The sequence below is a fragment of the Daphnia pulicaria genome, chromosome 7 (genome assembly GCF_021234035.1).
Source record: "Daphnia pulicaria isolate SC F1-1A chromosome 7, SC_F0-13Bv2, whole genome shotgun sequence".
NCBI lineage: Eukaryota > Metazoa > Arthropoda > Branchiopoda > Diplostraca > Daphniidae > Daphnia > Daphnia pulicaria.
In genome coordinates this window covers 13,932,786-13,959,956 of record NC_060919.1, presented here as the reverse complement: position 1 = coordinate 13,959,956, position 27,171 = coordinate 13,932,786, and the positions used below count along the sequence as shown (strand labels likewise).

At 42.1% G+C, this 27,171-nt stretch overlaps 7 protein-coding genes and 1 long non-coding RNA gene across 10 annotated transcripts; 3 read left to right on the top strand and 5 right to left on the bottom strand.

Moving 5' to 3' along the window:
- The first annotated feature begins 283 nt into the window (after positions 1–283).
- On the top strand, positions 284–2,253 carry LOC124350658 (tRNA:m(4)X modification enzyme TRM13 homolog). The gene is made up of 6 exons (XM_046801457.1): positions 284–583; positions 738–928; positions 1,034–1,228; positions 1,335–1,577; positions 1,660–1,784; positions 1,880–2,253. The coding sequence occupies exons 1-6, from the start codon at positions 393–395 to the stop codon at positions 2,195–2,197; spliced, it is 1,263 nt and encodes a 420-aa protein (XP_046657413.1). The 5' UTR covers positions 284–392; the 3' UTR covers positions 2,198–2,253.
- LOC124350583 (probable G-protein coupled receptor No18) lies at positions 2,185–10,883 on the bottom strand. The gene is made up of 6 exons (XM_046801355.1): positions 10,629–10,883; positions 10,060–10,211; positions 9,333–9,553; positions 8,638–8,728; positions 7,757–8,061; positions 2,185–3,292 (listed from the first exon to the last, which is right to left on the bottom strand). The coding sequence occupies exons 1-6, from the start codon at positions 10,658–10,660 to the stop codon at positions 2,270–2,272; spliced, it is 1,824 nt and encodes a 607-aa protein (XP_046657311.1). The 5' UTR covers positions 10,661–10,883; the 3' UTR covers positions 2,185–2,269.
- On the top strand, positions 6,153–20,510 carry LOC124350900. The gene is made up of 4 exons (XR_006921259.1): positions 6,153–6,428; positions 6,575–6,795; positions 20,275–20,352; positions 20,420–20,510. It is a non-coding gene; the product is annotated as an uncharacterized LOC124350900 (long non-coding RNA).
- On the bottom strand, positions 13,722–16,537 carry LOC124350677 (platelet-activating factor acetylhydrolase-like). The gene is made up of 10 exons (XM_046801476.1): positions 16,428–16,537; positions 16,255–16,315; positions 16,063–16,166; positions 15,855–15,969; positions 15,620–15,782; positions 15,243–15,489; positions 15,088–15,179; positions 14,836–15,012; positions 14,626–14,771; positions 13,722–14,554 (listed from the first exon to the last, which is right to left on the bottom strand). Exons 2-10 carry the CDS (start codon positions 16,304–16,306, stop codon positions 14,478–14,480), a joined length of 1,173 nt encoding a protein of 390 aa, XP_046657432.1. The 5' UTR covers positions 16,307–16,315; positions 16,428–16,537; the 3' UTR covers positions 13,722–14,477.
- LOC124350674 (platelet-activating factor acetylhydrolase-like) lies at positions 17,248–19,691 on the bottom strand. Its single transcript, XM_046801473.1, has 10 exons — positions 19,574–19,691; positions 19,125–19,203; positions 18,951–19,051; positions 18,766–18,883; positions 18,536–18,698; positions 18,212–18,455; positions 18,054–18,145; positions 17,815–17,997; positions 17,515–17,660; positions 17,248–17,431 (listed from the first exon to the last, which is right to left on the bottom strand). Exons 2-10 carry the CDS (start codon positions 19,174–19,176, stop codon positions 17,352–17,354), a joined length of 1,179 nt encoding a protein of 392 aa, XP_046657429.1. The 5' UTR covers positions 19,177–19,203; positions 19,574–19,691; the 3' UTR covers positions 17,248–17,351.
- LOC124350656 (platelet-activating factor acetylhydrolase-like) lies at positions 20,347–22,324 on the bottom strand. 2 transcript variants are annotated; one of them, XM_046801452.1, is made up of 9 exons: positions 22,186–22,324; positions 22,009–22,112; positions 21,826–21,940; positions 21,591–21,753; positions 21,283–21,526; positions 21,128–21,219; positions 20,878–21,060; positions 20,631–20,779; positions 20,347–20,554 (listed from the first exon to the last, which is right to left on the bottom strand). In XM_046801452.1, exons 1-9 carry the CDS (start codon positions 22,322–22,324, stop codon positions 20,481–20,483), a joined length of 1,263 nt encoding a protein of 420 aa, XP_046657408.1. In that variant the 3' UTR covers positions 20,347–20,480. The 2 variants fall into 2 exon arrangements, with proteins under 2 accessions (XP_046657408.1, XP_046657409.1); XM_046801453.1 differs by lacking the exon at positions 22,009–22,112 and having other exon boundaries at positions 22,186–22,277.
- On the top strand, positions 22,297–24,874 carry LOC124350585. The gene is made up of 8 exons (XM_046801358.1): positions 22,297–22,428; positions 22,538–22,681; positions 22,746–22,966; positions 23,034–23,375; positions 23,441–23,613; positions 23,681–23,877; positions 23,953–24,123; positions 24,185–24,874. The coding sequence occupies exons 2-8, from the start codon at positions 22,579–22,581 to the stop codon at positions 24,778–24,780; spliced, it is 1,803 nt and encodes a 600-aa protein (XP_046657314.1). The 5' UTR covers positions 22,297–22,428; positions 22,538–22,578; the 3' UTR covers positions 24,781–24,874.
- On the bottom strand, positions 24,768–27,171 carry LOC124350611 (protein nessun dorma-like). Of its 2 annotated transcripts, XM_046801395.1 has the most exons (10): positions 27,077–27,171; positions 26,724–27,020; positions 26,401–26,657; positions 26,110–26,337; positions 25,899–26,045; positions 25,716–25,837; positions 25,517–25,653; positions 25,218–25,448; positions 25,026–25,156; positions 24,768–24,955 (listed from the first exon to the last, which is right to left on the bottom strand). In XM_046801395.1, exons 2-10 carry the CDS (start codon positions 26,997–26,999, stop codon positions 24,883–24,885), a joined length of 1,602 nt encoding a protein of 533 aa, XP_046657351.1. In that variant the 5' UTR covers positions 27,000–27,020; positions 27,077–27,171; the 3' UTR covers positions 24,768–24,882. The 2 variants fall into 2 exon arrangements, with proteins under 2 accessions (XP_046657351.1, XP_046657350.1); XM_046801394.1 differs by having other exon boundaries at positions 26,724–27,132.

Genomic DNA, 27,171 nt, shown 5'->3' with positions numbered 1-27,171 from the left:
ATATTATGTCAAATATCGCATTTCGCGTTCTATTGTTGGTATGACTATGACTACCGGGTGCGCAATGCGCAGTAGGCATGTTTCGTTTGAGGCAGGTCACGCACGAGCACTTACCGTCGAATGTCCTTGCCCAATGCCCATGCATCTATATTGAAACTTTTAAAAAATTGCCCTTTAACGAATTGTTTTGAAAAAACGAATCATCGATTCTCGATAGAACAAATTTGAAAGAAATGAGCAGAATTTTGGTCATCTGACATCAACGCCGTGTGTTCTTTTTTTTTCAATATGTTCGTCTGCTTTGTTGTGGTGTACGGCACACGTTTCACGTGGTTCGCATTTTTCAAATTAACGCAGTGCTCGACATTCTCGACATTCCCGGTGTGAATTCAATGGCAACCAGCAATAAAACTGAAGTGACGTGCGCCTATTTCCTGCAGACAAAGAAGAGATATTGCCGCATGTCAGTTAAGACCGGACGCAAGTTCTGCGGTGAGCATGCCTCTTTGGAAGCTGCCAATCAAGCCTGCCCTACATCAGCTGCCAAATATGCACGAACGCCTTGTCCCTACGACCCCAATCAGTAATAACAAACATGATTATTTAAATTTTGTTTCCTTTTATGGATAAATGGTCTGTTGTACATTAATGGACACATTTACAAGTAATTGGTGGAATTCTTGAATCTGTTAGTTATGTCTTGACTGAACAATAACAATAATGTGTCACATTTTCAGTTCATGTTTTGTATCACAACTGGCAAAGCACATGGAGAAGTGCAATTCAAAACCCCAACCTCTGCCAGAATACATCAAGGAAAACATAAATGTGATTGACAGCAATGACGAGGAGATCAAAGTTAACCTTGGCACCCTCACTGATGGCGAACTGCTGGCCATCATCTCCAGGGTTTCCAAAATCCACTCAGGTGGGTGTGAAACGGTCACTTGTTGAGAGTTTCAACTTTTCTTTTTACCTTCCCCAGCTCAACGAAAACCCATCACTAACAGCATCTTCATTCATGTCCCCATAGATTTTGTTGGAGAGCTGCCAATTTCCGTTGGACGTCACCCAGTTCTAGAGTCGACACTCGCTTCGCTGACGGAGAGCCGTGGGAGCTGGCGTCACGTCTTTCAATCCTCTTCCATTTTACACAATATGGCTCGAGTTGGTGTTTTGACGTCGGGAAAATCACGTAGCACTTACGTCGAATTCGGTTCAGGCAGAGGTATATACAGCTTTAATTTTAATATCTTTTCTTCCCCGAAACGGTATTTACAAACAGGTCACGACACGATTTAGTTTGTAATTTAGTTTTTCTTTTGTACGTTTAGGGCAATTGAGTTACGCGGTCGGCCAGGCCGTCGACCTCGATACCGATGCATTGCTGATGATCGACAAATCTTCGCCGAGGCACAAGCACGATAACCGCTACAAAGTGGACGGTGAGAGTCACGCGTCCATTCATCGAGTTCGAGCGGACATTGCTGACGTCGACTTGGGTCAAGTTCCGCTCGTCCGAAACGACACTCGACGACTAGTCGGCATTGGTAAACACTTGTGCGGAGCAGCGACAGGTAAACACGCCAACTTTTTTTAAATCTTCAAACGACTTTGTCTATTTGTTGTTGTTTAAATTGTTCTTCTTTTCTCAAACAGATTTAGCGTTGAATTGCCTTTATAGAGCTAATAACCCCGTCGGATTGGTCCAAGGTGTTTGCATCGCCCTATGCTGTCATCATCAATGCACCTGGGGGCTTTACGTGGGTAAAGCCTTCTTCCAGGTAATCATGACTTTTCCTGTGCCGACTGATTGCCCATTTTTCCAGTCTAAATTATTATTTGTTTTCTTTTAAATGTTTATTTTTAAAAAAACTAGGAATTGGGTCTGAGTCAGACGGATTTCGCAATCATGAGGGCCATGACCAGCTGGGCAGTATGCGGTTCACGTCGTGCTAAAGAACACAGCGATGCTGGTCAAGAGGCTGGCGAAGTCACTAGCGCCTTGCCCGGTAGATATGCGGCCATGGGCCTGGATATTGAACGGCGGGAAAAAATCGGCCGCCAGTGTAAACAAATCATCGACCGTGGCCGAGTGGCATTTCTGTCTACGTGGCCACTTGAGGCCAAGCTTTTGTACTACGTAGAACCGGACATTTCTCCTGAGAATGTTCTCCTCCTTGCGCATATTTCTTAAATCCTTATTCCTTGTTTTTTTACAGAGTGGAAATAAACATCTTTTTTTAACATCGACAAAATCGGTGAAGCTTCAGAAACGCGATTGCTGATTCAGCGGAATAGCCGGGCCGGACAACGGATAGGTTTGACTGGTTCGCTGGAAGGAAGGATTGCGGCAGCATGTGCAGGTTTTGTTCAACATTTTAGCGAAAGCCCGGCGGAAATTGGCGTTGCAAAGCGGATAGAGGACCGGGTTGAGAGTGGAATTGATGTAGCCCAGCCACAGAGTGATTTTGAAGAGCGTGTCGCCGATGCAGTCCGGGCAGACGGCCACGACCAGGAACACTATGAAGTAAGGCAGCCAGCAGACCATGAAGGCGCAGACAATGACGCCCAGTTGCCTAGCAGCTTTTCTTTCTTTCTGCGAAATCAGCACCGATGGAGCGGCGGCGGCAGTCGTTGATCCAGCAGCTGCTGCCGGATTATTGGCGAACAACTTTGTCGATGGCCGGCGTACTTGCTGCTGCTGTTGTCTGCAGAGGCTAACTTTTTCGCTCACCAATCGATGGTTGTTTGATTGACTATCGACGACGTCGTCGACGTATTCAACTTTGACTTGGACATTGATGTAATGAGTTGTGCTTTGCCGGGCTCCGTCCACTCCGCCGTCACTTCCGTGCAGTTCCATCAGCGTTAAACTCTCGTAAAAATCCAATATCGAACGATCTGCCCGGATTCTTCTCGAGTTAGTCGACCCAGCTGGTTGCAACGCTCCCGGCCCACTTTTCTGACTGCTGCTGCTGTACCAATTGAACTTGCCGCTTAAGTGATTCCAGCTCCGGGCTATGGTAGATATTCCACGCTCCAGCCGCTTCATATTGGGTTGATCCTCCAGTCCTTCGTCGTCTGTTTCCATGGCCTGGAGGCTAGTTGAATCACCGTGGTCCGAGACGATGGCCGGCGCTTGATTGTGACTCTGTCGTCTTCTGGCTGTCGAAACCATCACTTCGCCCAAATCGTTGCGGCTTCTCTGGCGGATCGTCCGGAAAATTCGCCCGTAAATGTAGAGCATCGATAGCGTCGGCACGTAAAAATTAGCCACCGCAGCAGTGACCTGTTGAATTATAAATACCGGATAGAAAAGAGAAAAATCGATGGAATAGTTTAGTGAATTAATTTAGCCCAGACACTTTGGGCTTGCAAAACAAGATGGATCGGAATGTTTTCATCCGGACGAGCAAAAAAATCCATTACGGCCGGAACACACAGCGGTGACGGAGAAGAATTTATCCATCTCTTTTTATTTGTTGACGTCAGTCCTTCGTGGCTTTCTCGGTACTTTCTCTCTGGCGTGCGTTGAAACTCGTTTATTAGGTGATTTCAGAAGCTGTTTTGCGATCAACAGAGAGAGTGTATAGTATGTGATCCATTACGAGCCTCGTCGCTTGGCTGAGCTCCGTGTGTGTGCTGTTTGGACAGTTATCTACCTTGGACTGTATACGCGTCACGAGTCGTGAAAGCTTAGATTTCGTCGAAGGTGTGTGTATAGCTGCAAGAGAGACTCGGGGGAGTGTAAGGAAAAACTGCCTGATGGGCATAAAAAAAGGGGAGGGGAATATTACATCCTAAAGATATGAGGCGGAAGTAAAAAGAAAATGAAAGTGCTTCTGAGAGCGAACTCGTGTTCTTCTTCTTCCTTTGCACCGATTTCTTTTTTGGGCAACGCTCCCGCGACCAAGTTTTGCCGGACGCTGAGCATGCGTCTTTCAGTTGCGAAAGAATGTTATGCAGTTCCTTTTTTATTTTTTAAATCTCTCATACGAAAAAAAAAAAACAGTGAGAAAAATGGAGGTTTACAAATTGATAACATTGTAAGGCACCTACATTCTCATGGCAACAATGGCACATTTAAATTTTAAATTAGTTTCTATACGTACAGTATCTATGGGGTGCGGAATGAACACTTTTTCCAAAAAAAATGTTCAATAATCGATTACCATATTTGATGTGAAAACAAATTGATAATCGATTTGAATATTGAAATCAAGTTGAAAATATATTCAAAAATTGAAAATCTTTTGAAAACGATTTCATAAATTGAAAATGATTTTGAAAAATGAAAATGATTTCGAAAAACTAAAATGAATTTGAAAAACTAAAATGATTTCGAAAAATGAAAACGAATTTGAAAAATGAAAATGAACTTGAAAAATGAAAATGAACTTGAATGTCCATACAATTTCGGGAGTGCGATATGACACCACCCTACTCTATCCCCAGCTCTCTCCGGATGCTATAGCCACCCCGAGACAACCGACTAGCCATTGATGGCTATGTCGCTGATTCCAGCCAGCTAGGCCGTCAGCGATACTGTCAGCCCTTGCCGGGCGGTGCTGGCCACCGCTGCCGCCACAACGGCCGCCGCTGAAGTCTCTCTCGACCGCAGGCCGAGTATTCTACACAAAAATAGATTACACGATCCAACGTGAAAAGTTTCATGTTCCTATACGACTACTTTTATTTGAGGCCGGCCATGAAAAAAAAAGCTTTTCTGTTGAAACGGACATGGGCAACATGACCATTTGGATCCTCTTCTTTGGCCTCCACCGCCATGTCCGCTGCCTCCATGATGGTAGAAAAGATAGACGTTGCGCCAATTTTTGGTGTTCAATCCGTCGCTGCAGCTGAGACAGAGCCATCCTTCCAATGAACTCTTCCTTGGAATGGCCCATTTTTATATAAATGCCGTAGAGTATCGGGTAGGTAACACTTCCGGCGCACGTGGACCACATGGCAAATTGACGTAGAGACAATAGAGAAGTCCAGCTCCCCAATCCGCTTAGATAGCGGATAATTTCCAGCAGGGCCAGCACCAACATGAGGATCCACGTCAACAAGAAGGCGTGTCCGCCTTCTTCTTCTCGTCGGATTGAACGGCAGACGAGTATCGCAGCAGTACAGGACGCATAGGCCTATCCAGCGAAACGTACCAGAACACTTCTTTCCGGGCAGTTGGCAGTTAGTGGAATGACGAGAACTTCGCGAGAACGTCATACCGAGGCGTGACTGGAACTTTTCTCAGGTGAAAGCCACCCATTCGGCCGTTCCGTCTTCATCGTTGCTGGGTAGGCTGTGTGTCATTTACTGCAGGAACATGAAACTTTTCACGTTGGATCGTGTAATCTATTTTTGTGTAGAATACTCGGCCTGCGGTCGAGAGAGACTTTAGCGGCTGCCGTTGTGGCGGCAGCGGTGGCCAGCACCGCCCGGCAAGGGCTGACAGTATCGCTGACGGCCTAGCTGGCTGGAATCAGCGACATAGCCATCAATGGCTAGTCGGTTGTCTCGGGGTGGCTATAGCATCCGGAGAGAGCTGGGGATAGAGTAGGGTGGTGTCATATCGCACTCCCGAAATTGTATGGATATTCAAGTTCATTTTCATTTTTCAAGTTCATTTTCATTTTTCAAATTCGTTTTCATTTTTCGAAATCATTTTAGTTTTTCAAATTCATTTTAGTTTTTCGAAATCATTTTCATTTTTCAAAATCATTTTCAATTTATGAAATCGTTTTCAAAAGATTTTCAATTTTTGAATATATTTTCAGCTTGATTTCAATATTCAAATCGATTATCAATTTGTTTTCACATCAAATATGGTAATCGATTATTGAACATTTTTTTTGGAAAAAGTGTTCATTCCGCACCCCATAAGTATCTTTCAAAAAAATCCGAAAACGATTTTTTTTCAAATAGCCTAATTTAATGTTAATTATTTTTTTTTAACTTCCAAAATTTTACATAATGTGTAGAATTGATTACTTTACAAAGTTCATGTTTTAAAATTAAGCATAAAATACAAAAATATTTTTAAAAAATAAAAAAAGTGACGGAAGCATTTGGATTTATATGAAAGATACTGTACAAACTGTCGCAGTTTTTTTTTTCTTGTTCCTTATTTTCTTTAGAAAATAATAATTAACTCGTAACAAGTTGGAGATAAAAAAATAAAGAAAAAGTTTCTGAAAATGCAACGCTGTTAATGAAAACGTCATTAGCACATTTCGTCGAACCCGCGAGAACTGCGAGACGAATGTTTAAAAATGTGCCAGTTCCGTCTGTTTTCAAATGATTTTATGATTTGAAATGATATGCTTTTTCTTCAATTGCATTCAAGTTGAATGCAGGATGGGTTTTTCCCTCGAAATCGGCGTGTGTGCTGGTCAAATAGACAACAGTTCTGCTGTTGAGAGGTAATAACATATTTATGGATTCTTCTGGACATTCAGGGTCTCTTTATGCAAGGAACTAAAGACAAATTTTGAGTTTTATTCTGTTGAATAATAGAGAGACATTGTGTGGCTGAATAACTTTGAGTTCTTTTTTTGTCGTGTTGCAGGAAAAAAGTTTGGGCTCAGTATGACCTTGGGCCAGTGCCAGCATCAATAATAACCAGCTTTTCTCGGCAGATGCTGCAATACTTCCCTGAATATTAATGAAGCCTCAACCAAGCCAAGAAGCCCTATTCTCCCTGGCCCTGTAGAGACATTTTTCGATTCCTTTTTGGAAAACGTCAATTCAACTAGAAAAGCAAGTGGCCTGCACACCCCAGCACACAAGGTAGGCAATTCAATTCATTGGTCATACTTTTATTGCCACTAGAGATATCTGGGAGAGCAATTATGCTCGAGAGGCCATGATGGTCATGAAAAGGGAATTGGAAGGACATTTAAGCGAGATGTGACATCTAGAGTCTGTACTCTAGCTGTGTGTGATATATTGCTGGCTGTGTATGAAGTGCCGTGTGCAAGTCTCATCCATTTCCATGGTCAAAGTGTGGTTTGATTGAGCGATAGCGTCGAGCAACAGCTGCTGAAGTGAAATGTGTGGACCAATCTTCTCGACAGAGTTGAGTGTATACATTTCACACACGGCTCAGAGCGTACGGATATCAGCCAGGGAGGGGTCAATTGGAAACCGATGGGTTTTCCAACGTGGTGTTCAACCAACCGAATAGAGGCACCCTCCGTTAAAAACGGCTAAACACCAATTTAATCGAGTGTCGCCGTCGTTATTTAACGTGTGTAGCTCGTCGCCCACCAACGACCGGAGGCATCCAACCCTTTACAACTCATCGATTGAATGCACTTGACGCCTCCGCCGGTCCAGCCAGGCCTGCTGTGTGTTTTTTTTTTTGTTCCCGTTCGCCTTAACCCTAGACAATCCATCGTCCCGATATTGACAGAACGTGATTCACAGATGGGCGTCTCTAGCTCTCTAGCTCTCTCCCCTTTATATTCGTTTTCACGTTCTCTCTCTCTCTTGATGCAGTTGTCAAAAGCAGAGAGTCGTCCAGAAAGTTTGCCCAGGGATTTTGCTATACTGTCATCATCTGCTGCTGGGGCTCTTTGGCGTTTCTCTCGTGAAATTAACGAGGCCCTGCGCCATCCAGCTTTTCAAAAGTCTATGAGTAACAATTTTGAGGGCTGACGCGAAAGGAAAATTTGATGGCGGCAATTACGAACGTTCGTTTTCCTTTTTTTTTTTTGAAAAGGGGAAAGTAAAAATATAACAAACTCACTTTGAAGGTGATGTTATCGGCGAATTCCGTGTCGCAAGAGTCTGGCGACGAATTGAGCTTGATGCCGTCCGTCATGCTGGACCATCCTGTGACGGGCAGGATCCATAGGAGGCTGAGGGTCCAAGCGGCTGCTATCATGAGGAAGGCCCTTTTCTTTGTTCGCCTCCTGAGGTATTTGAGCGGCGACGTAATTGACCAGTAACGATCCAGACTGAGCACGAACAGGTTAAAGATGGACGCCGTGCTGGCGCAATAGTCGATTGACAGCCAGGCGTCGCACATCCAAACGCCAAAGTACCACCGATCTGTAAATGTCAAATGGCTTTTCTTTTTCAAACTCAATTATTCTAACTGTAAATTGATTTTTTCCCGGAACGTAAATGCGACGATAGACAAGTGAAGAATTTCGATCGTTTCTATTAGCCAACTTGAACGTCCGCGCGCTATAGGACGTCGCTAGGCCCTGGGGGGGGACTAGGATAAAGCGGGAAATTTAATCAACTGACAAATAGGCTACTGCTGTTTATCCCTTTTTCGTGGAAAAAGAAGGAGATGGCTTTCTCCCTTTTGTATTGACAGCAAATGAATGGGCATGCTCCGTATATAATCTCTTCGATATAAAGAAGTAGTTTAAGTATGGATTGCCTCCCGGGCTTCTTTTGGCCCCGTCCATGATGATCGGGCACGAGAGTGGCACGTATCAAATGCTGGAAGAACCGAAATCTTTTTCCTTTTTTTCTTATCTCCGTGGGAGAGAAAGGTCTTAACGTTTACAAGATTATCGGGCCCCATTCTAATTCCTTTTCTGATGACGACATCTTTTTTTTTCCCATTAAATGACGTAAATGGAACAACGACCTTGAAGAGCTAAAAATAATTACCTGTTAAGACGTAGATGGCACTGATGGGCATGACGAAAACCCCGACGACTAGATCGGCGACGGCCAGGCTCATGATGAATAAATTGGAAACCTATTTTTTCGTATTGTTGCGTTTAAAAATTAATCATTTCTCTCGGGTCGATGAAACAGGCAATTTGGAAAATGGAGGGGCCGAAAAAAAGGAGGGAAATTTGAATCATTTCAGAGCGGAAACAAATCTATAGGAAGCCATCTTATTCCTTCCGCTCTCTCTTGGTATTGAATGACATCACTTTTGTCTGCTTCCTTCTTTTCATTTTCTTTTATGGTTTTCGTCGTTTGAGATTTGAATTATTGGACGTGATATTGTTTGCATTTTGAACTTTTGAAGTCCGGGCCGGATTTATTGATCCTTTTGATATTTGCAGTCCAGAATTTGATTCGTTTTAATATTTTTGGTAACAGCGCGGGATCTTTTTTGAAATAAAACAAGCGGTGCCTTTGGCATTTTGTAATTATAGAGACACAAAGTCAAACGGGGCGGGGCCTAATCACGCTCGGCCGTGAAGCTCAATTGTTACGCGTGTGCGAGTGAGGATTACACGCACAGATGATGTCATCCGGAAGCGTGGGAGGGAGGAGGGGGGTGCTTAATTAATCATTAGAGAAACTTAAGGCGAAATTTGAATGAAGACCAAAAACAATTTCATTTTTACTTTTCGGAGCCGCTTCTCTGTGCGGATGGCGTGGATAACCATTCCATTTCCGACGCATGTCACCATGGCCAACATGTAGAGGCCGATGCCCATAGCCACACGCGCCGCCAGCTGAATGTCTCCGCCGTCGCTAATGCCGTCGGTAACATTATTCAAATCTCCGACGTCGCCGACGCCGCTGAGATTTTTGCCAGCATCTTCGCCGCTTCCGCCGTGACTACCTAAATGACGTAAATAAATATCGATGGAAGATGCACTCACATCTGACATTTATAAAGCCTCCCCAAGCTTTTCTCTTTTTGTGTTGGGTCTATAATATCCTCCAGCCATTTTGGAAATGTCAAATATTTTTTGTTGCATAAATCTACGGTCACTGAACTTGATATTTTTGTCGATATGATTGGATCTATAAAACGTTGGGGGGACGATTATTTGCTGCCAATTCCGGCGGAATAAAAGGATAGAGAATCGATTTCGTCGTGCATCAAATGACCACCGCCTTTTGAAGAAAAACTCTCCTTTTTTACGGTGACATATTGATTCTATTTTCATTAGTCGGGGCGGAAGTCAACCCATTCTATCCGGAGAATCACGAATGGGATGAATTTTTCAATTTTTCATTATAGGTAAACGATATTATTTTTTTTTAAATAATGTTTCTAGGGTGTAGTACATGAAGTGGAATCGGTTCGTTCTGATTTTTAATCAATTTCTGTTGGTGTATTACCTGCTGGAAGAAGAAGCAGCGATTCGTTGATCCACGACGACTTCATGGGACGGAAAGAGTCGATCGATTTGACGTTGGGCTGCGAGTAGAACAAACGAACGTTTCCTTCTTTACCTCCTCCTCCTCCTCCTCCTGCTATTACTACTAATAACCTGAAAACGACATTACGCGATTGGGTAAACATTCAATCAATTATTCACACGGCAACGGCCATCGCTTTTGCCACATTTTGTCGTTTGATTTTCTATTTTGTTTTGATGCGTTTCAAATTGATTCACTCGTTGGTGCATGCAAAAGGTTCAAGGGAACTATTTCCTTGAATACTGTTTGACTATTTGGAATCAAACTTTTCATCTTTCGATTGTATTCCTTCCCGCGATGGGCTCTTTTTTTATTCCCAGCGATAGATAAAAAACATTTGAATAATCCGATTGTTTTCTGTGTCTCTAGTCGTTCCTTTTTTTGGGAGGGTGTTCATTGAAATGGAGATAACATGGAAATGTGCTGGGCCACCAAAAAGCCCCCAAACTATATTCTATATGATATCTTGTTATTTTATTGTTTTTTACCGTTGGTCCGAGTATGCGGAAGAGAAATCCATCCAGCGTGCGGCTAAAGTGGATGAGTGGGGTCACAACTGCCACTTGACTTTTTTCTTTTATACTTCCGTACACACAACAGATAACACCCGCACACAAGTCAGTTGTTTTTATAAAGATGGAACTCTTCCAATCCGCTGGATAGGATGAATCCGGTTGACGTGATGGAAGCTGGAGGCCGACTGGACAGGGCAAGGCGCTCCGCGGCCCGAGTCGACCGGAGGACAACAGGGCCCCTTTTCTTTTTCTCTCTCCGTCCAGACATCTCTCTCTCTCTCTCTCTCTCTCGTCGGGAGTTTAATATGATTCCCGCGTGCGCAGAGCTGCCGCCGAGATCATCTTCCCCGTTCTTCTTCTTCTTCTCCCGACCGAAATATAACTATCCCGGGGTGGTGTGGGCTTTAGGGGGTTATATATGCCGAGGATATACACAACAACAGCCGACGATGATGTCTAAAAAGGAGAAAGAAGAGAAATAAAGTTGCGCGAAATTATTAGTTGGATGTATTATATATCTTTTCTTTCGGGTGGGCCAGCAGACGGATGTCTTTGATGTCTATTTGCAACGTGATGTCGTGAAACAGACACACATATTCTTGTTTTATTTTTATTTCTGGGAAATGGAAACCCCACACATCAGCTGGAATATCCAAGTTCTTGTGAATTCTGCTCTATATGGGTGTGTGGCAGTTGGCGAAAACCGGATGATGGCAGAGACTCATTTCCGCTGTTGTCTTAGATTGTCTAGGCCGATGGGCAATGAGCAATGAGAATCAGATAAAAGTGCGGATGGAGGAACGTAGTGGGGAAATTGCTGGATCGATTGATTCCGACTGACACACGCAAGGTGACTGATTGATGTGAATTTTTTTTGTCGATCGACCTTGAATCGAGTGGCCGACAGTCGGTTCATTTTGGATGCGTGCTGGACATGGTCGCATCTAAACAATCAAGGGATATAAAGTCAAGTAGATTCCAGAGGGCAGGGCCTTGATGTCTACTCGACCGCGGCGGGACTCTGGTGCTGGATGAATTGCCCAATCTAAACTAAATAAACTGTTGTTGTTGTTTTTCGACCGTTTTATATGTGGCGGAAGACCTTGTCAAAGCGGATTCTCACGGCCGCACCCTTCTTCGAACGACCTAGAACCTTTCTAATGAGTTGGCGTGCGGGAAGATGGATAAATTTATGGGCATTAATATAGGCAGCTCGGCGGATGTCGCTTCTCGTTTGATAGAGAGACACAACAGAAATCAGTCAACCATCCACCAGGGAGTCTGCAAGGGAATTTCTTTATTATTTCTATTTTTCCCTTCCGTTGCGTAAAGTTGATCTATTCCGCCCTGGGGAGCCGCAGGAGGAGGTGTTAGACAGCCGATGGCTGGCAAGAGACAGATAGAGTATGGTGGAGGGTAGCATACTACTATAACACCCCCGCCAGAAAAAAAAGAATTCATCAGCATCAAATTTCCGGAGCATCCCACTAGATTTGTGTTGCTGTGGTAGTATACGTCATCGGGCTGGATTGACGTATAGTTTATACCTTCAGGGGAATGATAGAACAGGCAAAGAAGCAGAAACACTTAACCCCCCTCACGCTCGACCTTCGTTATGTTTTTATGGGACCTTTTCTAGAATATCAATTTTGATAAGCAGAAAATCACGTGTATTATATTCATACAACTCCCCGAGGCGCCCAAATAATGGCTCTGAAAAAATGTGTTGATTTTCTTGTGTCGTGCCATTTATTTAGCCCAAAAAGCCACAAAGATAATCACGTGTCTCATTTCTAAACAAAGATGTGATCAAAATCAGAAAGAAAAGAACGAAACAAGAGGGGGAAAAGAGCGTCCATTTCCGTAACTCATTAAGGAGCTGCCAACTGCCTCGGCGTGCAGTACAGGAAGATGGCGCCTGGGGACTTGTGTCGGGATCATCTCACGAACCGTTATATTCTCTTTCCTACGTGTGCGTGTGTGCAAAAGTTGTCGGAGCGTACTTCCTATAGACCCGGTGGGGTGGGGTACAAAAGTAAAAAGGGTAAACTAAGTGACAGTGGGAGATATCTCTGCTGCTGGATGCTGCCCTCCTTCTGTCTGCATCCGGCCGCGGATGCGTTGCTACGTAACAAGGCATTTTCATTCGCTCACTTATAACAGCGCGCACCCACAGCTCGTGTATGTACGTACGTTCCTATATAATATCGATCGTTTGACATCTGCGTGATGGGATTTCATTCGAAACCATCAAAAGTGCAAATAATATCGACAGAGGTCAAGTGCAACACAAACTATTTGGTTGAACGAATGTCGATTTTATATTTTGTGTGTGTGAGTGTGCGGGGACGTCTGTATATAAGATCTAATTGGAGCATCAGCTGATTACTGCCGCAGTGAATGGCGAATCAGCAGCATTGAACGCTACTTCTATTGTTGGAAATGTAAGAAACAGCGGCATTTATCGTGAATCGATTTTGGGTTATTTTGATACCCGTTGGGCTTATTATAGCCACCACAAAGGTTTTTTTTTATTATTTTCATTCCAGCCGAATCAGCATTTCATAATCGCCATTGAACGATCCTGCTTCCGCCGGTTTAATTACATTTAGTAGATACCGCCAATTACATTTCTATTTTCAAACTCGACGAAAAAATCTAAAGCATTCGTTTTTCCTCCTGTTTCGGCATCTCCCTGGGCATCTCCCTGGGCAACCGTCTCGTAGAGAAATCCAATTAACCTATTCTGAATGGCAAGGAAAAATAGTTCTACTCTCTAAGTGTACCGTCGTATAGTATAGACTTGTGTGTGTTGTGTCTGTGCGTGAGCTGCGGACCTGGTTTCCTTCCTATTCCTTTGCGATTGAACGCGGGACAATGGACGGAGACAATATCGCCGAAATGGGGGGAGGGGTACCCAGACATAGCCCAGGACTAGTAGTGTACGTTCATTGTGTCATAGACATGATTGCTACGGCTGCACAACACACACATATAGAGGGTTGTATAAGGTTGGTTTTATTTTTGTGTGTGTATTTCTTTAGTGATTCTGGCTGGGGTTTTTATTTCCGGCGAGCGAATCCATCTCTATTGAAGCAAACGAGTCGCAGAATGTTGCGACAGAAAACGAATTAGCGTGAATGGGAGTCGCCAATATTGTCGTCCAATCATCTGACACGCTTCACATTACTCAATAATGGATAGAGAGAATGTGTTTGATAATATGGAAGGCTCCTATTTGATTGTGTGTCGAATATGATAACATCTCTTTGTAGTCCTGTACCCGATGACTTGATGAAGACAAACTCGACTCCTCCCCTTTTATTTTTCTGCTTGTGACTATGTGTGTGGAACTGATTACAGTTACACAGAGCAACAAAGAGTCTAAGTATGTACATATAAGACTCGAGTGTGTCATACGACTCCGCCCACCCCTCGGGGAGTGCATACATTTTGAATCCTCTCCTTTTTTATTCAAAAGAATATTTTCGTCTTCTAGCTGGAAAGAATAACCGGAAATGGTGCGGAAGAAGGAAGAAAAAGTTTTGATACGCCCCCCCAGACATATGAGATGGAATTCATTGAAAGCCTTTTTTATATCCATCCCAAAACTCCCCCCGATGGGGCGAATATGTATAATAAATAAGTCACTGGGTTGTATTGTAAAAATTGTTACGTATGTGTGTCCATTTCGGTGGCTGGCAGTGTTATATGATTACATATTTCTGGGACGCCGAAAAAGGGAAAGCCGAGCTATTACGTGTTCAGTAGATCCTCTTATTATATATTATGCGCCGTTGGATGATTCCATCGGTGATTTGACTAGGGAATTCCTTCCAGGAGCAAATCGGCGCTCTTTTCCACCAGGTTTGAAAGTTCATCATCCGCCGGATAGCCTGCTGATGGCGTTATAGCACATTGGTGTGTGTTTGGTCATTTGCATAGATTATTATTTGCATTCCGTTATTACCCAACTGTCTGCGCAAGTACAGCAAAGTGATGCGATTGCTTAATTGTGTAGCCAACAGGGGATCGATGGCCGACGGATATTCAAAGCGACGAATGAACTTTGGCAATAAACAGGGCACGTCACTTTGACTGTCGTGGATGCTGCCTCTGATGATTTCAAAAAATTTTATCAAATAAGAAATGATGATATCCAGGATTTTATATTTAGTACTTGATGGTGACGACGTGACGCTTGTCGGCGTCGGCCGTGAATCGCTTCATGATTTCCAAACTGAAACGAGTTTGAAAGTTTGCCGAATTGATGAACAAAATCGGTTGCTCGATCGACTCCGCCAATTCCGGCTCGTCTTTGAGCGGCCACATCCAGGCGTCCATAGCCAATCCGATTCTAGAGATATAGAAATTTAACATGGAAATGTTTTTGAATCTCATCATACCCTATAGTTACTATAGTATAACCTACTTGTAGCGTTTGTCGGCGGCCAATGTGCGTAGGAGCGTCGTGGAGCCGAACGAATGTCCCGCAATGATGGGCGAGCTCAGATCCATCAGACCCTGTTGTTGTTTAGTTTTATTTTTTTTAAAAATTGTTTTTGAATGGTTTTTGCGTCAAAGAACCTTAAAGATCACCAGATCCATTGTGGAATGTAACAAATGTTGGACTTGAACTCCGTCGTTGAGTCTGGCAAGTAAATCGAGAGTCTGAGTACATTCGCGAGTACGAATTTCCAATTGTTCCCGACGACTGGGCATGTCGTTGCGTTCGAATGGCAGCGGCCTGTAAGGGATCCAGCGCTCGACTAAACCTCCTCCTCTAATACTTTGTTCTCTTTCCAATGTGTAACTCATGCAGGCCGATCTGTCCCTGTGTGTGTATAAATGAGACGTATCCATTTTGAGCGGGTTTCTTCTTTCAACTTGGGAGCGGATTATTTTTCTGGCGTTGTTTATTATTAGAACTGAGCATTTTCCTATCGTCGAAATATGGAACCCACCTGTGCTCGATGGCCGCCACTATAAACCCATGGGAAGATATGTCGGAGCAGAAAATGGAGTAGACGGTTCGGCAGGATTTGATCCCGTGAGAAAAGACAATCACCGGGAATGGAGGCTCGTTCGAAGGTTCTCCATCCACCACGACGGGGATGTATGGCTTCCCTGTAAATCCTCCGTATTATTATTATATCATTCCTTGCCAAGAAATTTTATTTAAAGAATACTATAGTTTACCAAACACCCAAGAAATCACGCGTTTGCCTATGAATGACGTCAACCCTCGGACGATTGCGTAACCCTCTTTGTACTTTCGGTGGGGCATCCAAGTTGCCCAGTCATTTGAATTTGCCTTTTTAAGTCCAAATAGAGATAATAAAGAACTTTGAAGGGTTTTTTTCTTTTAAGGAATAAGAAATAATTTTGCTGATGTCATTTTGTTTACATAAGTATCTGTGAGCTTTGTGGGATAGAAAATGCGCAGGAAGCAACCATCTTCTTTGGTTGGTCCACCAATCATTAGGTCGGTGCAGCCGACGACAAATCTCCCTTTAATGAGCATAAGACTTTGGTATATACTAAATCTTATGGATTGTTGCTTATAAAAAGGAATTAATGTAACAGTTTTATACTATACCAGAAGGAACCGGTACGTGTCTCTTCCCGCGGTACGAATGGGGTAATTCCATCCCGACGTCCTATTAATAGCCAATCAGTTATGTGGGTAAAATTATCATCGCGACCAAGTGTCGGATATGATTTTTGAACGTGTCAAAATTTCAATTCGACTTTTCTTGAATCTTTTCTTACCTTGCTGTGGAATTATTAGACGATTTTTGGGGATTTAATTCCGCTGGACGGGAGGATGTCTGGTCAGAGTGATGGTGTCGTGAGGACAGTTGAGGCTCGACTGATTCCTTTTTTCTTTAAGTGAAAAGAACTTTAATAGTCGAGTGAAAACCTCGTGAAAGTTATATTTATTGTTTGATATTTATTGATTGCGAGATGCGTTTATATTGTTTTGACCCGAATTCATTTTTCAGTAGCGGAATCAAATGATTTTGGTTTTTTATTTCAAAGGATCGCGAGAGGGGAGTCGTAAAACTCTCCTTGAAAGTTTTTATGGCTAGTAAAACAAACGGCGTTAATATTTTACGTCAGTCAAATCAGAGTTAATGGTGATGGCATATCATTTCTTTTGTTTCTTGGAAATTAAATCTCAAAGATATTTTTAGAGAAATATGAAATTTGTTTCGTCTTAATCTCTAAAAAAGAATATTTCTTTTGAAACGGGATCGTTTAAATCATTCACACCCGCTGGATTCACAACTCCGGAGGGATAAAATAAACTCCGCCGAGATGAACTTCTCAAGAGTTATTATTTGTTCATGTATAAAAGATGGTAGGGTAGGTAATTATTATTTTCTTATCCATCCTTTTGGTGAGCTACGTGATGCGTAATAGAATTTCAGTTGAGTTTGGCCCGTCGTTGGTCCCCCCAATTAAACATTCAAATCCCGCGCGCATTTCCCATGACGGGGAATCAGCTGACATATAAGCCGAGGGGCAGCAAATAAGATGACTAGGATGGCGTACAGAATGAAGTACACAGGACATTGCATATTGTATGTGCCGCTCTCTATTATTGCGTGAAACACATGTCCAACAATTCGTCTATTCAATCGACATGGGAATCAAACGTCATTACGTCACAGCCTCTCGGTCCATTTTCGACTAGGGAATTCCCTCGCAGATCACATCGGCGTGTTGTCCCATTAATTCTGAAAATTCCTCCTTCTCCTCCGCCGGATGTCCTGCCATGTATATTTAAAACATTCCTTTTTAGGCAATTTATTTTCACGATTTATTTATTTTGAAAGAAGAAAAGTATCAATACCCAAATGCTTGCGCAGGTAGAGCAGCGTCATGCGGTGGTTGAGCTGCAGGGCCAGCAGAGGATCGATGATGGAATTGTATGTAAAGCGGCGGATATACCAAGGCAATAAAGACGGCACGTCGTTCTGGCTGTAGTGAACGCTACCTCTGATGTATGGAAATTGGAAAACAAATAAAAACGTTGGAAAGAATAAGAGAGAATGTCGGAGAGGGTAAACAAAAGATCGAAATATATTATTTAAAACAAAAAAGCCAATCGATCGGACTGGGTGATCGATTGGAGTGAGACTTTTATACGAACTTCAAAGTAACGACGCGCCGCTCAGTGTGATCCGCATCGACCGTGAATCGCTTCATCGTTTCCAGATTGGCGGCCGTCTGAAAAGCTTCCGAATTGATGAACAAAAGTGGTTGTTCCACGCTCTTGGCCAATTCCGGCTCGTCTCTAAGCGGCCACATCCAGGCATCCATGGCCAATCCGATCCTGCGAATAATTTTTCGTGAAAGCAGTTGATTCTCGTGACTTGAAAGCCAACTCACTTGAAGCGTTTGTCAGCGTTTAATGTCCGTAAAACGGTTGTCGATCCGAACGAATGGCCCGCAATCGTTGGCGAGCTCAATTCCATCACGCCCTGTAATTTTTATTATAATTGAATTAGTTAATTACATTTGTTATGTTATTATTGGCTGCTGGATACCTTGAACTTTGCGAGATCCATCGTCGGTTGCAGAATGTGTTCTATTTCGGATCCCTCGTTGAGTTTGGACAGTAATTCAAGAGTTTGACTGCATTCCCGAGTACGAATTTCCAATTGTTCGTGTCTAAAAGGCATTTCATCCGTTTCAAATGGCACGGGATTGTAGGGAATCCATTTGACTGCTGGACTTTCTTGACTATTTGGTCCTTTTTCCAGGGTGTAGCTCACGCAGGCCGATCCGTCCCTTTTTAAAACAAGACAAAATGAGTTAACTGGAGAAACAGAGTTATTTATTGTTATCATTTCCGTTGCGAGTGAACCCACCTGTGTTCGATAGCTGCCACTATAAACCCATGGGATGAGATGTCGGAGCAGAAAGACGAGTAGCTCGTTCGACAGGCCTTGAGGCCATGTGAAAATACAATCACGGGAAAAAGTTGTTCATCGGAGGGCTCGGCGTCTTCCACCGCGGGGATGTAGGCATTTCCTATTACGTAAACACTAGTTTTTACTTTCCATCAATGCCAAATGACTTAATATCTCATCACACCCACCAAAGCTCCACGATATGATCTTTTTGCCGACGAAATGGATTTTGAATCCGCCAGCTGTTGCGTAACCCTCGACGTATTTATCGTGCGGCAGGTATTTCGCCCAACTCGAAGAATTTTCCTGTTTTTATTCGAAATTAATTTTTTTATTAAAGATTTAATTGTGATGTAGAAATTAGGACACTTGCATAAATATCGTTCAGTTTAGTCGGGTAGAACATGCGAAAGAGGCAGCCGTTCTGGGAATCGGGTCCGGTAATAATGTCGGTACAGCCAACGACATATTTCCCTTTTTTTGAAATATAAGAATAGGTTATTGGGGGGGTCGAGTTTCGTGTGTGTAATCAAGTCAACAAATTTACCAGACGGAGCCGGCACGTGTGTTTTCCCTTGGTAGCAATGCGGTAATTCCATGGTGATTAGATTACAAGTTAAGTATTTCTAGTTCAAAAGCAAAATATTTTTAGTAGGGCCTAACCTACCGCATAATCCACCCGTAACAATATCCCCCCCCCCCTACTCCGCTCGTGTACTGATTTATACAGTAGTACAGATTTATCAAAAGTTCAAGTCGCTACACGATCTCAGTTATTGCCCTGAATACCTGCTTAAACTATTCGTGGAAATCGGACATGACGGAAATATTTCTAGTCCTCTTTTGAACGTTACACTCCGCGTCAACCCCAATTAAAAGCGGCTACTTTCCATTTGTGTTTACTATAGACTGACTTTCACTCTGTCGTCTACAGTTGATGTGTGTACCCCAAATCTCCCAAAGTTTGAATTCCTTTGTATAGATCGATTTCCTTACCTTGTTGTCGACTTGTGCGGTATTTATCCTTGTTATTCCAACTTGAATTTTCGAACAGAACACACACTGGAACACACAACTACTTGTGGTTGAAAGTTTGAAATCAGCGAGGAGATGTTCCCACTCTAAAGTCACTAGCAGCTCAACTTGAAAGCGCTCGTGCAGGAGTGGTTGGACAAAGTGAAATCTACAGGGAAAGTCTTGGCTGGGGCTGAGCTGTCCAACTAAACACAGAACCTCGTATACAGGTTACACCCAAGCTTCGCCTTAACGATAAACCGCAGGCCAAAGAGATAAGTGATGTCAGATTTTGGCGAACCTTGTAAACAGTAGGCGTGAAACTGAGTTGCCAAGTCCTTCAAGTTTTGCGGAAAATTTAAATTTTTAGAAAGTTCGTCGAGTTCCTTATGGAAGGAAATGACTTTTCGCTTTTAGTTGATTTGTTTTTTAAATTCTATATCACTTAGGTGAACTATAGTTTTAGTAGAAACTTTTTGCTAGTTGCAAATTTCTCGCTAGAGAAATTCGAAAATCTCTTGAATTTTACATAAAATTAATTCTGAAGAAAAATCCATCTGCGTTTGCCCCCTTAAGTAGAACAGGAATATTTGAAATTGTATACTCTTCCTTTATGACTTGTTTGTGTAACCCCTAGTGTATAGCCACACAGACTAAATAACCTTTGCCTTCATTTTTTTTAGACTATTCGTGATACGGTCGGGAAACCTCGGAAGATGAAATGGATCGCAGGAATAAACACAAACAAATGGAAATGAGTTGTAAAAGCCATTCCAGTATTGTAAGACGGAAGGAGAAAAAAACAAAACAATTTTTCATCTAATCTAGGTAAGAAAGAAGCTTCGCTGTGTACAGCAATGTCGCTGCAGAGGCTCCGAGAGTGATTTGACTAGGGAATTCCTTCGTAGTACCATTCGGCGTGCTTTTCCACCAGTTTCGAATGATCTTCATCCACCGGATGGCCTGTGGTAAAACACATTTCTTTTTGTTAGTATAATACGTTGATGCGTAATCGTAGAGTGACAAAATTGTTGTTTACCCAAATGTTTGCTAAGGTAGAGCAGCGTGAGGCGGTTGTTCAATTCCATGGCCACCAGGGGATCGATGACCGAGTGAGATCCAGTCAATCGCCGGAGGTACAACGGCAATAAAAATGGTAAGTCGACTTGGTTTTTGTGGACGCTTCCCCTATAATGTGAAAAGAAATTGCCAATAAAGAAAGTGGGCGGACATGGAGGTCAAGCATTTGGAATGAATCGTCGATCGATAATAATAATAATACGCACTTTAAAGTGACAACGCGCCGCTCAGTGTGATCCGCATCGACCGTAAAACGTTTCATGGCTTTCAAATTGGGGGCAGTCTGAAAAGCTTCCATGTTGATAAATAAAAGTGGTTGTTCGACACTTTTAGCCAATTCGATTTCGTCTTTGAGCGGCCACATCCAGGCGTCCATGGCCATTCCGATTCTGCGAATAATTTTAAAAAGGAAAGATTATTATATTTCTGTCGATAATGATGGTAGTATCAACTTACTTGAAGCGTTTGTCAGCGGCCAATGTACGCAACAGCGTTGCAGAGCCGAAAGAATGGCCTGCAATCACAGTCATGCTCAAGTCCATCACTCCCTGCAAATAACCGAAGCATTAATGCCTGGCCTTAAAATTTCTTATTGGTGATGAATAGCGTACTTTGAACATTCCCAGATCCACCGTGGCTTGGAGAACATGTTTGATATCAGCACCGTCGTTGAGCTTAAGAAGTAAATCTAGAGTTTGACTGCATTCACGAGTACGAATTTCCAATTGTTCTTGTCTGAATGGCATATCGTCTTTTTCAAATTGCATGGGTTTGTACGGGATCCAGCTTTCGACTAAACCTCCTTTGCTATTTTGTTCCGTTTCGAGACTATAAGTCATGCAAGCGGAGCCATCCCTTTAAAAGTTAAGAATTAGTGGAGAATGTCATTATTTAAAAACAATTTGTTTAAAGTAAGTACCTGTGTTCAATAGCTGCCACTATAAACCCATGGGATGATATGTCTGAGCAGAAAGTTGAGTAGGCAGTACGGCACGCAGTAAGACCATGAGAAAATACAATCACAGGAAATCTTTGTTCATTGCATAGCTCAGCATCTACCACTACAGGGATGTATGAATTTCCTGGCTCACATACATCACAATTAGTTGACTTTAACCTTCTGTTAAAAACAGGTACTTCATTTCGCTACACACCAAAGGCCCAGGATATCAGCTTCTTGCCAAAGAAAGGAATCATTCCTAGTACTATGGTGTAACCTTCTACGTATTTTTGGTGGGGGAGCCAGCTTGCCCAACGGGAAGAATGTTCCTTTGGAGAAAAGAGGTAAATAGATTAGCCACAAAAGTTCAGCAGCAATTTGATAAAAGTTCGCTTACATATACATCTTTTATTTGACTAGGATAGTATACTCGAAGAAAGCAACCATCTTCCTTGCTGGGTCCACCAGTCATTATGTCGGTGCAGCCAACAACATACTTCCCTTTATAATCAATAACAACAATGTAAGTTGGTTACATTTACAAAACACAATTAATAGTAAATAAGTAATTTACCCGAAGGAATCGGTACATGTTTCTTGCCATCATGAGAATGAGGTAATTCCATAATGTTTCGGTAAACTGCCAAATTCCCTGCTGCTAAAACCGAAGCAAACTGGCGCACACGCGCAAAGGAAGTGAACGCAATGCGCATGGAACATGGAAGGAAGTTGTACTTTATGGTGTTATCAACGTTCAGGCGCCGTCCTTAATCGATAAACACTCTAGCAGCGGTTTCTACGGGACCTTTAAACCCAAGTAACCCATCTGTTACATTTTGAAGTCATATCGGTTACTACGACGCTGTGAACTCGCCAATTGCAGACGACGTAATCTTTATTTTTGTTGACATTTTTTTGTTGGGAAGGGAATTCTAGGCCTGGCAACGCTGCCTGTCAAAAATCAACGATGCCGGGAAATTTCCGAACAAGTTTAGCTCCCTATCAAAATGATATTCCTGATGTTTGTTTTTCACAAGTTACAGCCGCTTTGAAAGCAAGACTTCAGTTAGGTAGTGATATTTGTTTAAATTAAAAGTTTTCAGTTTTATAGTGTTTGTATTTAATGTCTCACAGATGGAAGTTCAGCCTTGGTTTGTATGGTAGCTACGGCTACGTCACTAGGAAATCTCTTGATCTTTCACCAACGAAAGCTATTGAAAAGCTGCCAGCTTCCCTTTAGAGACTGCAATGAAATTCTTCTTTATCACAGTTTTCTACCGGGAGTTACTAAGGAGTTTCTTGTTGCTGTTTCTTTCACTAGAGGTGGTGTTGTTATTGACCTCCAGCAATCATCTGTAAGTTAAACCAGGATTGTTTAGTCTATAACAGCCAATTGATAACTTTCCGTCTATTCATTCCAAGGTTGTTAAGTCATGGCCTGATGCTAAAAAAATTGAAGTTAAAGATGAGTACTTGCAGGGGTATCCTCAATTGGTGGTCCACTTCAATGAAGATCTTTGCCAAGATAAAATTGTTGTTACCCATGAATGTGATTGGGAAGTGATGCCCATAGATGCCCCGTCTTCATCCAAAAGTGAATCAGCTTTGAACAGTGTGGTCCAAGCATTAGAAAATCAACTGAAGAATGTTCATGGAAAACTCCACCTTCTGGAAAAGCAAATATCACTGAGGCAGTCAATAGTCAACCGCTCAATGACAGCTCTTAATGACACAGTTATGTGGAAATCTTCCAGAATACAAGCTGTAAGAATTTTATTCATGTACATTGTTATAAATTAACGTACTTTTCGTTTTACTTTTGTTAACAGCCGTCGTACACCGCAAAGATGGAAAAAGGAGATACCACAACGTCTGAGGCTGGATTGATCGACGAAAAAGATTTACTCAACCAGCACGTAGAAACCTGTGGAGTGTGGCAGTTTCTAGATTATGTTTCGGATTCCTGGGTAATCGGGGCCGCCTTCGTAAATATAAGTGAAAGGTAATGCAGTTTTAATATCGCTACGATCATAATAACTCATAATAAAAAATAAGTTGCTTTTTTCCAGGACACTTTGTGATATCCAGTGCTTTTTCACTTCCAAAAACGAGAACGCGAACTATCGCATTAATTATTACCACACCGATTCCAAAGTTGCAACTAAACTTCTAACTCCGTCCGTTGGTTTTTCTGTTCAAGACCTTCTCGAAACGTCTAATTCATTCAGTGGAAAGTTGGAACACAAAAGTAGCCTCGTCGTTATAGGTATTATTATTGTTTATTTTAATATACCTTATTAGTCTCTCAGTACAAAACCGGGTTTGTATTTTATTTTCTTAGTCGTTACGCCGATTCCAAGGTTTCTCAATACAGAAGAAGAAATGGGCAGTGTTTTGCTGACGTGTAAATCCTATAGTAACCAGAAAATTTTCCAGACAAGTTTGGGATCAGTTCGTTTAAATTTCAGTGACGTGAGCAGCCAGAACATGAATTTCAATTCCTCAGTTGTTGGTAAAGTAATTTGAAACTTTTCATTTGAGCTAACCGTCATACGATCCGTGTTTTTATGCAGACCTGACATCAATTCGGAGGAATGTTCTCGGTCTGATATCACTGTTGACGACAGAAAAAGACGCAGTTGTGTCAACAATCTTCTCCTCTGCGACCCGTAGTTTCAACAAGGCTGCTCAGCAGTTGAACATGCAATATGTGACACCCATGCAATGTTTCTACAGTCACGGAGTGTACGGGCCTGTCTGTATCCTGATGTTAGATAATGTTTGTCCTAATCGGGTAAACATGAAAATCCGTGCCCTGTCGGAAACGAAAGTGAATTGGTTCATTCGCCACTTAAAGTCTGCGCTCTCAGATGACTGCGTGTTTACACTGACAACTGCCAGTGCCATAGTCACCGAAAGGAATTTTCTAGGAATGAGTCACTTGAACTCTGCCCTCGCCTTGCTATCAAACGCGGAAGTCGCCAATGAAGATGAATTAATGGTGATAGAAGAAGAAAAAGCTGGACCAGTCGACTCGCCCATAGATAAAATTCGTAGAGAGTTTTTGAAGAAGCAAAGCAAATTTCTCGGAATCAGCAAAGAGCGCCATGGCAGTATTAAAATCGCAATCGAACATTATCGACAATTTCAACATAGTTGGTTTGTCTGAGTTTGTATTCAAAATGTATTAATTTTGCCCAAGATAATGCTGGAATGTAACGTATTGAAAAAAGATTATTGCAGAATAATAATGGCGATAACATTTACTGAATCAATATTCGAGCTTGACATTGGACTCGTTGCCGAGTAAGCGACAATCGTGAATTTCAACGGTTTCTGGCACCCTGCTGAAACAAAAAACAACAAGTGGTTATTTGATAATTTCAAAGATCGATTCCAGATTTTAAAACTTGCATCTGTAATAGCTCCATCCCACCAAGAAGAGTTTCACCGATCGACTCCGAGTTCATTTCGACACAAATAGCATATTCTTTACACTGCTTCAAATCACAGTCGAATATTTGAACGGACGTTTCCTCTTCAGCCTTGAAATGCAAATCATCACTTTATAACTGGTTTGACTTGTTTGTAGTTTTTAAATCTTACTAGTATGCCAATATTGCACGAAGATACTTCCGAACCAGACAGAATGGCTTGTCCCGCGGCTCGCACTCGTAAACCAACATCAAAGTTAATGACGTTACAATCCTTGAGAACCAGCTTTCCCTGTGGTGCGACGTAAAAACCTTTCCATGATCCAACGTCTTTATCCCCGTTTTTTGTTCCATCCGCTAAACAAGCACCTCGCATTGTGCAATTTTCCAAAGTCACGCTCCCCTGCAATTCAAGCATAGTACGTTAAGGGTTTTATTTCCTTAATTTAAAAGCGTTAACAAAATATTTACTTTAACGGCGATTCCCGATTGTTTATTGTTGATCAGCAAAGTGCAGTTCTTTAGGAGGACATTTCCGTCATCAAAAGTCAGTCCTACTTCAATGTTGGAACCAGGATGAACTACAATATCCTCTTTTGCGCCGATTCCTGTTACAAAATGTAAATGCTTAAATCCGTGTTCTTCAATCAATTGCTTATAATTTCTTTACCAATCAAAGTACCGCCATGGCGAAACGAATTCACGTTATAGAGATTATGGATTCCTTTTGAGATTACAACAATATCGTCGATTCGGCAGTCATCCAGTGCAGTTTGTAAAGACGGGTAGCACCTTTAAGAGAAGTAAAATCAGTTATTTGAATAAGCCAAAAAACAATATTTAAAAATAAAACCTGATGCTCAACTGAGGATTGAATTCAGACTCAAGTTTATTCAGAGTTTGGTGGAGGCTTAAGCAAGATTGATCTTGAACTACCAGCAAGACTTCTGGATCTTCGTTGCGTTTCACGCGAGTCACCTTTGCGCCAAAGAGAAGCATTCTAGAAAACAGCAGGTAATTATAGTTTATTGTTATCTGCACACATAGAAAATGTAAGAATATACCTGGTGTTGGGATTTAGAATAATTTCAACATCCTGCTGAATTTGTTCAAGTTTTGAATTTAACTCTGTAATATTTCCAACCACTTCTTCTTCCATGTCATCTTCAGAAAACTCAACTTTCAATGCCATGGCCTGCAATTTCTTTTCTACTTCATTAGCTTCTGAGAGGAGGTAATGGTATCGAACAACTGTTTCTTGGTTTAGCATGCCTGATCTCAGCTCACAAAACCTGTGGCAGTATCAATCTAAGTTTTAAAAAATGTTGTAATATTATAAAGTCATTTGTGGTTACATGCCAACCCGGACAGGCAGATGAAACTGAAACCAGTCTTCTTGAATATCACAATCCCAAGGTAGAAGAAGATGATTGTAGAGGAAGCGAATTCTCTGAATGGCATTGTGAGTTGCCTCAATGGTAATGGCACTATTTTCTTGGCGTCTCAGAGGATGAAGTTCAGTCAACGGGACAGTTTCTGTTTTTTTTTCTTCGAGCATTTCATCAATAACTTCAACTGTTGCTTCCAATGACTGGTAATCCACATTGCATACCTTGAAAGTAGAATTTAAAAAATGTGTGAAACTATTTTAAATACTGCTGAATTGTAAAAAAAAAACCTCAATTAATGCAGGGCTTTTAAGTCTTTCTTTCAATGTGGAACTGGTCTTGGAATCAGCCATCCACAAAGCTTGCCATCCAACAGGTTCAACTGTTTGCTCTGCATAGAAAACTATGATTTGTTGCAACTCTTGACCTTTGATAAAATCGTTTTCAGGATTCAAACACTGTTTCAGATCTTCAACTATTTCTGATGCACTCATACGACAGGAATAGGTATCGGGCAGCGTTTCCAAGGGATTAGATTTTTGAAGACTTTTGATGGGATGATCCATTGCAATTTAATACGACGGTTTCTGTATCGTTAAAAACAAGTTGAGGTCTTGCTTTTAATGGGAAAACGTTTTTTTACCAAATTTGAGGGAGATGGGATGGGAGATCAACCGTTAATGTTTATTCTGTTTTGGCTGGAAATTTTGAAAATGGGCGGTGCTGATACTGGCACGT

What these genes read in the sequence shown, in the direction of transcription:
- LOC124350658 (XM_046801457.1), top strand. Translation starts at nt 393, where the DNA reads ATGGCAACCAGCAATAAAACTGAAGTGACGTGCGCCTATTTCCTGCAG. An exon ending in GGTTTCCAAAATCCACTCAG is followed by an intron (nt 929 to 1,033) that starts GTGGGTGTGAAA and finishes ATGTCCCCATAG; the next exon opens with ATTTTGTTGGAGAGCTGCCA. An exon ending in CTTGTGCGGAGCAGCGACAG is followed by an intron (nt 1,578 to 1,659) that starts GTAAACACGCCA and finishes TTTCTCAAACAG; the next exon opens with ATTTAGCGTTGAATTGCCTT.
- LOC124350583 (XM_046801355.1), bottom strand. Translation starts at nt 10,660, where the DNA reads ATGGATTTCTCTTCCGCATACTCGGACCAACG. An exon ending in CAGAGAAGCGGCTCCGAAAA is followed by an intron (nt 8,729 to 9,332) that starts GTAAAAATGAAA and finishes ACGAAAAAATAG; the next exon opens with GTTTCCAATTTATTCATCAT. An exon ending in TGCCATCTACGTCTTAACAG is followed by an intron (nt 8,062 to 8,637) that starts GTAATTATTTTT and finishes TGACATTTACAG; the next exon opens with ATCGGTGGTACTTTGGCGTT.
- LOC124350677 (XM_046801476.1), bottom strand. Translation starts at nt 16,306, where the DNA reads ATGGAATTACCCCATTCGTACCGCGGGAAGAGACACGTACCGGTTCCT. An exon ending in ACACGTACCGGTTCCTTCTG is followed by an intron (nt 16,167 to 16,254) that starts GTATAGTATAAA and finishes TGCTCATTAAAG; the next exon opens with GGAGATTTGTCGTCGGCTGC. An exon ending in GTGGCGGCCATCGAGCACAG is followed by an intron (nt 15,490 to 15,619) that starts GTGGGTTCCATA and finishes ATACACACACAG; the next exon opens with GGACAGATCGGCCTGCATGA.
- LOC124350674 (XM_046801473.1), bottom strand. Translation starts at nt 19,176, where the DNA reads ATGGAATTACCGCATTGCTACCAAGGGAAAACACACGTGCCGGCTCCG. An exon ending in CTAAACTGAACGATATTTAT is followed by an intron (nt 18,884 to 18,950) that starts GCAAGTGTCCTA and finishes GAATAAAAACAG; the next exon opens with GAAAATTCTTCGAGTTGGGC. An exon ending in GTGGCAGCTATCGAACACAG is followed by an intron (nt 18,456 to 18,535) that starts GTGGGTTCACTC and finishes TGTTTTAAAAAG; the next exon opens with GGACGGATCGGCCTGCGTGA.
- LOC124350656 (XM_046801452.1), bottom strand. Translation starts at nt 22,324, where the DNA reads ATGCGCATTGCGTTCACTTCCTTTGCGCGTGTGCGCCAGTTTGCTTCG. An exon ending in GTCAAATAAAAGATGTATAT is followed by an intron (nt 21,941 to 22,008) that starts GTAAGCGAACTT and finishes TTTTCTCCAAAG; the next exon opens with GAACATTCTTCCCGTTGGGC. An exon ending in GCCGCTGACAAACGCTTCAA is followed by an intron (nt 21,061 to 21,127) that starts GTAAGTTGATAC and finishes AATTATTCGCAG; the next exon opens with AATCGGAATGGCCATGGACG.
- LOC124350585 (XM_046801358.1), top strand. Translation starts at nt 22,579, where the DNA reads ATGCCGGGAAATTTCCGAACAAGTTTAGCTCCCTATCAAAATGATATT. An exon ending in AATCTTCCAGAATACAAGCT is followed by an intron (nt 23,376 to 23,440) that starts GTAAGAATTTTA and finishes TTTTGTTAACAG; the next exon opens with CCGTCGTACACCGCAAAGAT. An exon ending in TTCGTAAATATAAGTGAAAG is followed by an intron (nt 23,614 to 23,680) that starts GTAATGCAGTTT and finishes GCTTTTTTCCAG; the next exon opens with GACACTTTGTGATATCCAGT.
- LOC124350611 (XM_046801395.1), bottom strand. Translation starts at nt 26,999, where the DNA reads ATGGATCATCCCATCAAAAGTCTTCAAAAATCTAATCCCTTGGAAACG. An exon ending in AATCGGGAATCGCCGTTAAA is followed by an intron (nt 25,449 to 25,516) that starts GTAAATATTTTG and finishes CTTGAATTGCAG; the next exon opens with GGGAGCGTGACTTTGGAAAA. An exon ending in CGTGCAATATTGGCATACTA is followed by an intron (nt 25,157 to 25,217) that starts GTAAGATTTAAA and finishes TTGCATTTCAAG; the next exon opens with GCTGAAGAGGAAACGTCCGT.